The sequence below is a fragment of the Excalfactoria chinensis genome, chromosome 2 (assembly GCF_039878825.1).
Source record: "Excalfactoria chinensis isolate bCotChi1 chromosome 2, bCotChi1.hap2, whole genome shotgun sequence".
Classification (NCBI taxonomy): Eukaryota; Metazoa; Chordata; class Aves; order Galliformes; family Phasianidae; genus Excalfactoria; species Excalfactoria chinensis.
This window is the reverse complement of record NC_092826.1, coordinates 39,430,693-39,443,793: the sequence shown is the minus strand read 5'-3', so window position 1 is coordinate 39,443,793 and position 13,101 is coordinate 39,430,693. Positions and strand designations below refer to the sequence as shown.

The 13,101-nt window shown below is 42.6% G+C and overlaps 1 protein-coding gene across 1 annotated transcript in view; it reads left to right on the top strand.

The window, feature by feature from the left end:
• Window positions 1-13,101, top strand: part of LOC140248908 (chloride channel protein C-like) — an 81,178-nt gene that overhangs the window by 3,391 nt on the left and 64,686 nt on the right. Inside the window, exons 3-7 of the mRNA XM_072330040.1 lie at window positions 822-902; window positions 2,123-2,298; window positions 3,993-4,085; window positions 7,056-7,299; window positions 11,175-11,369. Coding sequence (XP_072186141.1) covers window positions 822-902; window positions 2,123-2,298; window positions 3,993-4,085; window positions 7,056-7,299; window positions 11,175-11,369 — 789 coding nt within the window. The remainder of the gene's footprint in view (window positions 1-821; window positions 903-2,122; window positions 2,299-3,992; window positions 4,086-7,055; window positions 7,300-11,174; window positions 11,370-13,101) is intronic.

Below are 13,101 nucleotides of genomic sequence, written 5' to 3'. Positions count from 1 at the left end.
CTAATACAGAGGACAGAAGGTAAGCTCTCCCAGTCTCTGAGAGCAGTACAAATGTTTAACCTTCCCACCCACCTCCTTCAGCTGCAGATGAGCAAGGCTCACCATTGTGCTTTCCTGTTTGGCTGTGCTGCACTATGTGCTCCCAAAAGCCTCAGTATGGGATGTTGACGGAAAGGCTGCAGTGACCTGATGTTACACCATGACCTCAGAAATACAAGGTTCTGTTTGACCTGCACACACAATGAATCTCAACCCAGCACTGTGGAAATAAACTAAGCATGTGGGAGCTGTGGAGCAATGGAAACAGTACGGCTGTGGTCAGCCCAAGCACAAACAAACAAACCAAAAACACAGGGAGACTGAAAGGCAATTTTAAATGTGAGAAGGCATGGTATCCATTTTGTTAAAATGGAACAGGAAGAGCTTTCTTAGAAGTATTCTGTTTATTCATACAAGCTGCTAATTCATAAAGGTAATGACCTTGAAGCCTCTGTTCAGGAGCACATCTCCTGGGGGCTCCATTTAGTGATTTCTTGTGTGTATTCTTAAAGTCCTTTTCCTCTTGCTCCCAAAAGGGCCTTGATGAGTAACAGTGCATCCCTTAAAGTGTTTGTAGAGATGGGTAAAATGGCCCAGAAAAAAAATCATGACTTGGAACACTGGCCTTTAGCATACAGTCATGCCAGTCCTTTTAAAGAAACAGCACTACTTTTACTTTGTTGTTTTCTTTCCCTGCATGATCCATCTGCAGATGATTACAAAGCAGGGCATATAGCCAGTATAGAGATGCTGAAGTAACAATCTCTTTGTAAACTGGGCAGGATGGCAACTTCCACCTGGTGTGGGTGTGTGTGCTGGGCTCCGGGCTGGCCATGGTCCTCGTGTCCTCAAGCTTGGTGCTGGTGAGTGCTGTCTTTTGTGCGAAGAGCCCACAGTGCTTCAATAACCCAAATCTCATGCTCTTCCAAATCTTGTTTAATTCCATATTTTGTATATATACAAGATCTCTCTTACAACCTGTATTCGTTATTAATATACAGATGGTAGCAAATGTACAGAAGGAATAAGTAAAGGAAAACTCACCAGTGGTGGTACCTTGGCTGAAGAAGCTGGGGCAGTCCCCACTGGTGAGCAATCTCCAAGAGATGCTGCCTCAGGGGGAGTCAGCCCTTAAATGAGGTCTCAGAGGGGATGGAGTCGAGCTCCACCCCTTCCGGGAGCACAGCTACATCACTCTCACCTGTGCTCCCACAGCTGACCCCATACTTGCCTCAGCTGATTAATCAGAGGTTCAGGCTGTGATTACCAGTCTCCCATACACAACCCAACTGGGGGAGGCTGTTTTTGGCCTTCAGCCTAAAGCTAAATTCTGCTGCCCGTAAGTTGTGTAGAACTGCCTGGGGTGAGATCTGTGGTGGCAGCCATGCAATTTACACTTGGTGTGTGGTGTCTGTAAAACAAATATGAGTGGCAAATGTTGGAACATGTGAGAATTTGGTGTTTGTAAGGGGCCTGAGCCAAAGGCCATCGGGCCATATGAAAACTACCGTTGGTTTTAGACTGATCTTTTAGCTGTGCTTTGTGCTTATCGCCTGCATCCCAGATCAGTGCTTTTACAAGACTACAAGGCTTGAGCATTGAGCCTTGCTGCCATTTACTGTCCTGCTGTGCTCAGTTTAGTTACAGAGAAACTATTAACAGCACAGGTGAAAGAAAAAGTGAACGTTTCACTGAACTTCCCAGAAGTCTGGCTTGTGAGTGGAAAGGGGGTTTTGCTGTGGCACATGTGGTAGCTGGCCAATTTAGTTAAGTAAATCTGCTCTGACTAAGCACCATGGGCTCACAAACACCTGCCCCTCTGGTAACCTGTGTGCAGGACACAAGGACTCAGCCTTGGGCTGCAGGGCTCAGAGCGGAGGTGGGTTCTCTGCAGTCATCTTCTCTCCCTCCTCCATGCGTGGCAACTGCTGAGACACACATTTCTGTGTTGCCAGAGATTATATTTGTGCATGCACCGTTAATGGGAAATTCATCAGTGAGATCTGGACTTACAGACTGCATCCATAGGTATGTCTGGAAGGATATGAGCACAAACTCCGCTAATTATTTTTTCCCTTCACAGTTCTTTTGCCCAGCTGGTTCACCATCTGGCTTGCCCGAAATCATTGGATATTTGAATGGCACTTCTATTCAACATCTTTTTAACATCAAAACATTCCTAGGGACCTTTGTCTCGTGCGTGCTGGCTGTAGCCTCTGGGCTCTTCTGTGGGCTGGAAGGTCCCATGGTCCATTTGGGGTAAGAAATTGGGGTAAGAGGTTAAAGCTATCAGACTGTGGGGATGGCTTTGCAATGGCTTGTGTGGTGGCAGCACTGGCTTATAAACACCCTCATAGCACTAGCACCGGTGGTGTTGTGTCATCCCCCTCCTTTTCACTAGCACACCTATTCAAAGCCATGCAGTGAAGAAAGCCATTTTTTCACCGTGTTTTAAACGTTGGCTGGATTTCTCTGTAGGACTTTGAGTGGGGTTCAGTAAGTAGCTATCTGGACAACTGATGAGATAGCTTACAATGTGCTGGGAAAGTGGGGGAGACTGGATTTGCAAAACCACAGTTTGTTTTATTCCTGAAAGCAACCTGTCCTGGAGTGACGTTGGCTGCTTTGCATCTCCTGTAGTTGCTTTTTACTTATGCAGAGTCAGTGCAAAAATGAAGGCAGGCTCAGGTGGCTGCACACCAAATGGGCAATGTTTTTGCACCCACTTGCACAAGTGCAGTTAGTGATTGTGCAAGGCAGCCTATTTGGAAGTAGACTCCTGCTACACTTCATTACTAAGCCATATCTTGAGTAGACTTGGTGAAATTGGTCTCTGCTAACATGATGTAGATCACTTGTTGGCTAGTTCGCTGTTTTACTTCTGATCTTTTTTGGCTTTGGAAAAGTATTCATCCTTGAGGTTTGTTCTCTGTGCTGACCTGACTTGCTACTCTGTGGGCTTTTATTTATATATTATTTATCTGAATGGAGGTGTAGCACTCTTGGGGATGACTCAGATTTTCAAAAATCGGAGAGCATGCTTAGTCAGAGGAGCCACAAACCTTTCAGGCAGAGATTACCAAGGGTTAGTTCTCCCTTTAGATTCCTTCTGTTTTCTTTGCCTTCAGACCTCTGTCTCTAAGAGCTCAGAGACTGCAGCTGTGATGTTTTTCCTCTGTGCTAGGTTGGTAACAGCGATGTCTGAGCCAAAGAATGGAATCATATTTCCATGAAGAAATTCAGCGTGGTATTAATGTGATGCCTTTTCAAAACACAGGAACTAGGAGCTAATTTAACTTAATTTAATTGGAACCCTCTACCATTTTTATTAAACATAAACACATGCAAGTTGCTAAAAGCCTCTGAGAGACTCCTTAAGACCCCTAATTTAAGTCTTGTAGAGAAGTCTTCCAAGATTATACAGTGAATGGATTTTTCATTTCACTAAGGGCTTGGTTTTTTTGGTGTGTTTTTTTTTTTCCCCCATTTAAATGTAGTTTGAAGTGCTGCCTGGGAACATACTGTAATAATTTAAATCATTACGCATCTTCTGTCAGAAGCAGAGCTGTTCTGCCTGTTGTGGTCATTAACCTGGGGGCAGATGATTGAAATGATGGGCTGTAGTCTGACGGGTCACCACTCTTGGGCAGACGCTAACATGCAGCTCTTCAAAAGGCATTTCATGATCAATCATCACAACACTCCCTGCAAAAAAAGCCATTTAAGTCTCTCAGTTAGGAATCTGAAAATCTTTAAGAGCCTCCTGCTTTTTGTCAACAGGACTTTGCATATTTAAAAGATGCGTTCAAGTTTTTTCTTGTTTAAATCTGTTGAAGCCAATTTAGCTTTGCTGCTGCACACTGACTGAGGCTCTGTCCTCCCCTGCCTTGAACTGGGGCTGATTTATGAAAGTTTACTGAAGAGTGCTCTCAATTATGCATCACCACTTTTAGGGCTATCCTGGGTTGTGGCTTGAGCCAGCTGCAGTCAGACACGCTTGGCATCCACCTTCCCTTCTTCACCAGATTTCGGAATTCAGCTGACAAGTAAGTGATGGGGAGGGCATGGACTGGCAACCTGCAGGGCTCCATCAAGCCCTTGGTGCTTCAAGGGTATTCGGCACATTGGCAGCAAGCCCCTTGCATGTCATGTGGGAATGGAGATGCTGATCCACTAGTCTTTTGGTCTTCCTGCTGTTTGTCACTTTGTAGTGGAAGAAAACTCACCTTACTTAATAAATGTAATCCTTCACAAATGTTTCTATTGTATGCTTGTGGAAAACAATGCATTAATACTGGAGACCTTTTTCCATTGCCCTCTTGGCTATAAAAGGAAGAGCTTAAGAAATGTGTGAGTTTCAGCTATGAGTTTTATCCCCAAACTAAGAGTGTCAGTTCAGGGGAGAGGAAATGATGGAGATTCCACAGTGTGCACAGCGGGCTCTTAATTTCCTTTCTTAGTATAAAAAAAAGTAAATGGTTGTGTCACTTTTTTTTTTTTTTATCTGCCTCTTTTTTACCCTTGTGTGTCTGCAGGAGAACTCAGGTTAACTCTCAGGATAACTCTCTCTTGTGAACAGCTCTACTGAAATTAATGAGATTAGTTCCCAGAAAAAGAAATTACAAACCAGCTGATGTCTTCTAGACGGTATCTATTGTGTAGTTATATAAAACACTCAAGTACAAAAGCTCAAACAATACTGACTTCTCTAAAATAAAGAAAACAGACTGATGTTTTAACTTCCTAATTAAAATGAAGTAATGGTCAGAAAAAATCAAATGAATGGCAACTGTGAACTATATGCTGCTCACAAATAAATAAAAAAACATGGGAGGGAAGTATAGGATCCCCATTGCCTTTATCATTTAGGAGGAAGTTTTTCACACAGAGAGTGGTGACGCACTGGAACAGGTTACCCAAGGAGGCTGTGGATGCCCTATCCCTGGAGGCATTCAAGGCCAGGCTGGATGTTGCTCTGGGCTGCCTGGTCTGATGGTTGGTGACCTGCACACAGCAGGGAGGTTGAAACCAGATGATCATCGTGGTCCTTTTTAACCCAGGCCGTTCTATGACCATTTCAAGGTCAATCATTTAAACAAATCAGAACAGCCTGATGTAGCTGTAGGTGTCCTTGTTCATTGCAGGGGAGTTGGGCTAGATGACCTTTAAAGGTCCCCTCCAGCTCAGACAGCTTATACAATTCTTTGATTTTAAGTTTTTAAGTGCCTCAGAAAGGCACTGTATGTTGAAAGTCTTCTTTACAAAAAGGTTCATTTCTTAAAACAGAGAGAGATTTCAGTATAAGCAAGACCTTGCTCCCTTTACAGAGATCAGTATGGAAAACTCCAACCCCCTGTTGTCTCTTGGAGTTCTTACATAGGCTTGTTGCCTCTCCCAGAGGCAGAGCAGTAATTCAACCAGCAGGAGTTGTGAAAGGATTCTAAGGCTTCCATCCAGCAGGCAGCTGCAAGAGATCTGTACAAGGGGTCTGATTTCATTATTAATTGTCACTGCTGGTGTGATTCACAGCACGTGCAAATAACTGAAGCAGAAAGTGGGAGATGTCCAAGCAAATTTCCCCTAGCATTTACTGTAGTATACAGTACCTTTTGAGTTCTTCACTGATGAAAATAACGTTCTTGTGCCGATAAAGCATGTAAGTAAAAATCTGTGCACCAACAGTGTATAACTCTGTTAGTTGTAAACTACAAGATGTGAAGTCGCCTATGTAGCTTTTCTGTTGGACTCCTCCTCAGTCTTTGGAGGACAGGAGGACCTTGTAAGGATTTCAACACATGGATGTTATAATCTTTTCCTTTGGTATTTCCCCCCCCCCTTTTATCTATCTATCTATCTATCTATCTATCTATCTATCTATCTATCTATCTATCTATCTATCTATTTATTTCCTTTTCTGCCCATTACCCTTATTTCCTTCAATCTCTGTACTTACAAAACTTGTGGATACCCTGGAAAAGTCAAAAGTCAAAACTCTACATTAGAGTTTATATTTTCAGAAGACTGGTCACACGTAGATATATGTATTTATTTATTCCCGAGAACTTATCATTTTTAATACTAAAAATACTGGAGTATTTTTGTGTAACTGTTAATCCCACCTAGTACTGAATACACATTTCTGCATATCACCACTGAGAGTCTCAGGGAGCACATTCAGAGGATGCAAGTTTTATAAGCTGGTGAGCACTGGTATATGTGTCAGCATCAGCACTGTATCCACCGCAAAGGCTGCACTTAAATACATTTTTCCAAGGTAAAGTTGTTTCACACTCTTATTTCCTCTTTCTGTATCCTTCCCACTGTTCTGCATGCTACGGCTGACTCCCATTTCACCACAGCCTCCTTTCAGGGAGCTGTAGAGAGCAATAAAGTCTTCTGAGCATCCTCTTCTTCAGGCTGAACAATCCCAGCTCCCTCAGCTGTTCCCCATCAGACTTGTGCTCCAGATCCCTCACAGCTTCATAGCCCTTCTCTGGACACAACCCAGGACCTCGATGTCTCCTGTGGTATTCTAGGTCTGAGGATTTTTTCAAGGCTGAAGATCAGGAAAGAGAAAAATTGTTATGGTATGAAGGAAATCTGAATGAAGTATCATTTCTCCTTTCCTGCTGACTAAAAGCCCTAAGAGTTCAGGGTATGATTATGTAATGCTTTACTACAGTATGGGTGCTTTGGTCATTGTTACTACAGGATTCTCATGTGTTCTCCACAAGCCCCTCGACCGAAATAACTATATTGCTAATCTGCCAAATAACCCCAGGAATTTGACTCACAAGAATCACATCTGAGATTACATCTGAATTCAGAACCTAGAGGTTCTGTAAAGGTGCTGCAATAACCCTAAAGTGGACCATTGGGTCTTTAAATTCAGTACTACAAAACTCATATTTAAAATAAAAAATGAATCTGGAGGCTTTTTTTGTTTTTTTGTTTGTTTCTTGTTTGTTTTGGTAGTTATATCCAGTTATCCACGTTGCCTCTACTACCTGTTGCAGGCGCAGCTTCATTACAGCTGGTGCGGGAGCAGGGATAGCTTCAGTATTTCGTGCCCCCATTGGTGGGCTCTTGTTCACGCTGGAGGAGGTGTCTTCCTTCTGGGACATCAGGCTGGCCTGGCAAACCTTCTTTTGCTGCTTGACAGCTACCTTCACCACGGATTTGCTGTCCTCATCACTCTATGGCTTTGTTTACAGAGGTCACTTTGGATTTTTTGAAGCAGAGAAAAGAATTCTGTTTTGGGTACGTACTGTGTGGATGTGGAAGGAATGAAATGCTGGGTTTGTTTCTCTCAACATTATTCATAGGGGACTAGCAGGGAATTGGGACCAAAAAGGAAGAAGGATAATGTATGTGTGATTATCAGATCAGTGGACACAGGAGCCTTAGTGCTTTATGTCTGGTAATCACTCAGATGCAAGACGGCTGTTTTGCAGTCCCTACTTAAGTAGAAAAGAGCATTTTACATTGTAGCACAAGATGTTCAATGACTTCTACTGGGGCTGGTTTGAGCCCTCCTTTGTTGCTGTAGACATTGCCGTACTGTGGCCCTGTTCTTTTGTGCTTACAGATTAAACATTTAAAAACATAATCTGTTTGTTCCTGATTGCACAACAGAGGTGACCTTCAGCCTTTATTCCTTCCAGCATGACACAACCTTATGCTTTCAATTTTACCTTGTGTCCACCTAAATATAGTTGCTTTTATTATGTCTTTCACTCACCTTCATTGCAAGATGATTCAGTGGTGGTATGTGAGAATCAAGATCTTCACTCCTTGCCTGGATACTCTTTGTATTATGACGTGACTTGAAAGTCAATTAGAGGGATAAAAATAAAACCCTGGTCTCATGAACCCCAGTCCACTTTCTGCTACTAAATATCTTTTCTCCTAAGGTAATTCCCTGACCATTTTATTTGGTCTCTGTATTTCTTCCGATTTGTATTTCTCTATCAATGCAAAACAAACACACACACAAAGAAACCCTCCCCCCAAAACAAACAGAAAACACCCGAGATAAAGATATTTTCCTTGTGTAGGCATACCATAATTTGGAAAACGGGCAACTTTTTTTATATGTGCACGCTATGCAAAAGTATTTGAAGTCTATTTAGTTTACCACAACATTAGCTGGGGTAATGGGAAGAGATATTGGTTTTCAGCTCAAATCCTTTTTGTGGACCAACTCATCATGCAGTCCCACGAACAGCTGCAGTGACACAACCAAGATAACATAGATTTGTGGCAGAAAGGTGAGACTAAGTGAATAGGGAAGAGCTCAGTCCTGCTGAAGACAGCTTTATTGCTGAAGCCAAAGGATTGTGTAATGGACAGCTGCACGTACAGAGGAGAGTAGATTTACTTTGGAGGCTATTTTACAATAAACTTAGCTCTTTCAATGCTCCTTTCAAGCCATTTTCCAAAAAAAAAAGTGTGCTGGACTTTGTCGCCAATCTTCTTTTAGTGTCATTAGCAGGAAAAGCTAACAGAAGTTATTATCAGCGTGGCTTCTGTCAGGGCTGAATAGTTTTTGGCTCTCAAGTTGGTAGAGATAACTAGAAATGTTTTCATTTCACTGAACCCTGGGCTCAGGGGAAATTTTGCTTCTTTTATGTTCTGTGGCATTAACCAACACAGTTTGCAGTGATTAAACTCGAAGTTGAAAGCCTGTGGGCTTTGTTTCTCAAGAAAACTGTTTGTTTTGTTTAGTTTCCTTCAACTTAGGAAAAGTTTACAAGAAGAATTTATTGTACTCCAGAGCCTTAGATTTTCAGGAAGCTTCACTTTCTTTTTATGTAGACCTCTGGATGTTTTGTAAAGGTGAAGACTGTTCTATAGCTTACAGATTTTTCCTGATGGCTGGCCTGTGGCCAGCCTGTGGCTCACACCATGACAAGAACATTATACCTTGCCACTACTTCCAATTGAGCTATTCCTTTCTGAATTTCAGTATCCTAAACATTAGGTTTCTTTAAATCCCTTGGAAAAGGATGGATTTGGATGCAGCTGATGGTAAAAACAGTATCACTGAAGGTTTGGTTTGAATGTACAATACATTCATATACAATTGTTATAGTCTGGGTGAAAACCCACAGTCACTCCTGACTTCCTCTGAGGTGTTGAGCTTCTAGTGTCACAGAATGAAATCTGGGATTCTGCCTTTCTCAAACCAGGTCTCTCAGTTTGCAGCACCACATAGATCAGCTCTTCAGGCCTGACAGGGTTTCAGCTCTGGCACTCTTCTCAGGTGATACCATCAGTGCTTAGCACAGCCTTCTGGTGGAGCTGTTAACATTTTCACCATTTGTAGGAAGACGTATGGGAATAAGTGTAAGGAAAAAGAATAAAAAGAGGAAGAAAAAATAATATGAGGTCCTATGTGCTTCTTCAAGCACTTCAAGGAAAGCTGCCATTTTCCGTTATCAACTACACCAAGTATTATCCTTGTGCAGTTTTGAAGGCATTCCTCCACATCTACCCCTATTTCTCTCTGCCAGTTAACTTTCTGAATGTTTCATGATCTCTGTGCAGATCCTAAGCTTGGGATAAAAAGAAGACAAAACCCATGTATGTCTAAGCCTGGCCTTAGGAAACAATATCCCCACAGCTTTTAATAGATTGCCATTGATCCATTGACCTATTCTGTTGACTAGAAAATAACATTAAAGCATGATACTGCTCTAATCCTTGTTGCCTGTTGTGGAATCAAGCAGAAAATTCAGTTACTATTTCATCTGCCAGATTATATCCTACATTTGTGATCTGTTATTCTGTGAGTTGTTCCAGATCAGCATCAATTTTCAGCCATACTTGGAGCTTAAAAATGCACCCAATTCATGTGGTTGAATTGAAGCTGACAATGAATTGTGGAATCATAGAATGGTTTTGATTGGAAGGGACCTCTAAAATCATCCAGTTCCCATGCCCCTGCAATAGTCGGGGACAACTCCATGAGATCAGGTTGCTTAAAGCCCCATCCAGCCTGGCCTTGAATGCTTCCAGGGAGGGGGCATCCATGGCCTCTCTCTGGGCAGCCTGTTCCAGTGTCTCACCATTCTCACAGTAAAGGATTTCTTCCTAATATCTAGTCTAAATCTACCCCTCCAGTTTAAAACCATTTCCCCTCATCCTATTTCTATGTGCCCTTATAAAAAGTCCCCCCTCCAGCTTTTCTGTAGGCCCCTTTAAGTACTGAAGGTCGCTATAAGGTCTCCTCAGAGCCTTCTCTCAACCTGTTCTCATAGGGGAGGTGCTCCAGCCCTCTGATCGTTTTTGCGGCCCTCCTCTGGACCTGCTTCAACAGCTCCATGTCCTTCTTGTGTTGGGGGCTCCAGAACTGGACACGGTACTCCAGATGGGGTCTCACAAGAGCTGAGAACAGGGGCAGAATCATTTCCCTTGACCTGCTGATCACTTTTCTCTTTTCCTACTTATCAAAGCAGGATACAGTTGGCCTTCTGGGCTGTAAGTGTGCATTGGCAGCTCATGTTGAATCTTTCCATCAACTGACACTCTGAAATCCTTCTCCTCAGGGCTGCTCTCAAGCCACTCTCTGCCTAACCTGTATCTGTGCTTTGGATTGCCCTGACTCAGGTCAACTTTCCAGAATTATGAGGTAGATATAGATACTGTGAGCAAAGCCCTGGTTGAGCAAAATCCTTCAAACTGCAACACTCAGACCAGTGTGTCACTATTTGGAGGTAACCTGAGGTGCTGAGTGTTTGTGGTAACAGCAGCACGTCTTAGAAGTTTCTCTTGATTCATTACTATTCCTTAGGGAAAGACAGGCCCAAAAGAATACTTCTTTCCTTATCTTACTATGTTACTTTCTCAGCTCCTTTACAGTCATTCAGGAATGAAAATAACTGGCTAATTGATCTGTCTGTGACAGTGACAGTGTCTACTTGCTGCCTCCACGGCTGTGAGGTGTGTAAAAGCAGTACGGTGCCTCCTGTGAGATTGGCCTTAAATTAACTAGCTGTACCCCTAAAACACAAGGGAAGATTTATTTTTTGTGTAGAAATTACTTTGTAGTATCAAGTTTTGCGGGAGAGGGTGCAATATTTCATGTCACTGGCAGGATGCTCAGAACATGTTTTCTCCTTCCTTCAACTCAGGTTAAGAATTTGCTGGACATGCATGTCTTGGCCTTCATTCCAGCCATCCTACTTGGAATGCTTGGAGGTCTTCTGGGAGCTCTCTTTGTTTCCCTAAATATAAAAATTAATAAGTTACGTATGCAGTTCTTTAATTCAATTCCAAAATCATCCCTTAGAAAAACAAGCAAGCTGCTGGAAACTGTGCTTATTTTGGTAAGTAAATAATATGTTTCTCTTGATCATAGAATGTTTACAGTGGCTAATTAGGACAGGTCATAAGTTGATTGGATGGAAAAATGAATCTGACCTGCTGGTGCTTGACCTAATGTACAGTGGTGTAGAGGAAACAGATGAGTTTCCAGAGGATGTACAGGTAGCAAAGAAAGAAGAAACATTTCCCCTCCCCCCCCCTTAATACTTGAAGTATGTTACCCTCATGCTCTTCTGCTGGGTTTAAAAGTTGTGGATAGATAGAGACAGCTTTCTGGACCTAGCTGTGTATCTGGAGTCAGTTATCCCTAGTTGTTACTGCTGGAGGGCTGGCTTGGAGTCTCAGTTATTGCAATAAGCTACGATGGTGTCATTTTACCTCTAGAATGTACCCTGTGGGGTGTCATCAGAACAGAAAGAGTATAGATAAAAGGTTTCCACGTTTCCAATGTTTTCATCATTTTCATCTTTATGGTTTGGTCTTAAGTATATTACTAAACATGAAGGGGAGAATCTGTTGTAGGCGACAAGAATGCTTCAGAGCTTCTCTACTACATATCCAGTAAATTACTCAGGTGTGTTACTCTGTAAGTTTCTGTAGTGAATACGTGCTTGTCCTAATTTTCCCTTCTCTATTTTTAAGTAAGTTTTTTGAGGAGTTTCCAACATTTTGAAGTGTTGAGATGGCCTTTCTTTGGGAATATTGGTGCACACTGAAGATCCTTTCTTCTGTCCTCTCTTAGGCAGACTTACCAATATGTTTAATGTGCACTTGTGTTTTTTTTTTTTTGCAAGCGTAGAATCATAGTATCATAGAATCACTAAGGTTGGAAAAGACCTAAAAGATCATCCAGTCCAACTGTTCACCTATTTCCAATAGCTCCCACTAAACAGTGTCCCTCAACACAACATCCAGTCTTTCCTTGAACACCCCCAGGGTTGGCAACTCCACCACCTCCCTGGGCAGTCCATTCTAGTGCCTGACCACCCTTTCTGAGAAGTAATACTTCCTAATGTCCAGCCTGAATCTCCCCTGCCGTAGCTTGAAACCATTCCCTCTGGTCCTATCACTAAACAGACTATTGTATTTCCCATTCTCCTGGAGAGAAGAGTATTCAGTTGTAGATCAGTGGGAGTGACTATATCAATACTCTCTCCCATCACCCCAGACATAACTTAAGCAGCTGCTACTCTGAGATCATGGTAAGACACGAGCTTTAGGCAAAGCAGTCAGCTTGCATTAGCCACCTGAATGATACTGGTAGAAAACAGTATTTTAAATACTAGTAATGGAAGCTTTTAGAGCTAAAAGGTCTGAGGCATGTGGTCAAGTGCCTGCAAGTTACAGCAATTCATTTTCTCCATGGAATGGTACAGAGATGTGTAAATTTCCCACAGGTTGCACTATTTTTTTTTCTCTCTGTCGGGTCAGAAAGAGTGCATTTCATTTAGTCCTTGAAAATTTTGTGTGCTGTGGCAGTCCAGTTCCTTCTCTTATACTGAGATCTGCTTCTTCTTTGGCACTGTTGGAACAAGAGAGGAGAAACCTGCCCTCCTTTAGGAGGAAGAGGAGAGGAAGAGGGATCTGCCATGAGCTTCCAGCACAGGAGCATGGCCTTATCATCGATGACAACTGGATTTTAGCTCCTCTTAGTGGCAGGATGCAGCTTTTCAGCTTGGGGCCGTGTTTTTGCAGTATCTTGCCGAGGTGAGGAAGCTTATGTGAAGCTTTCTG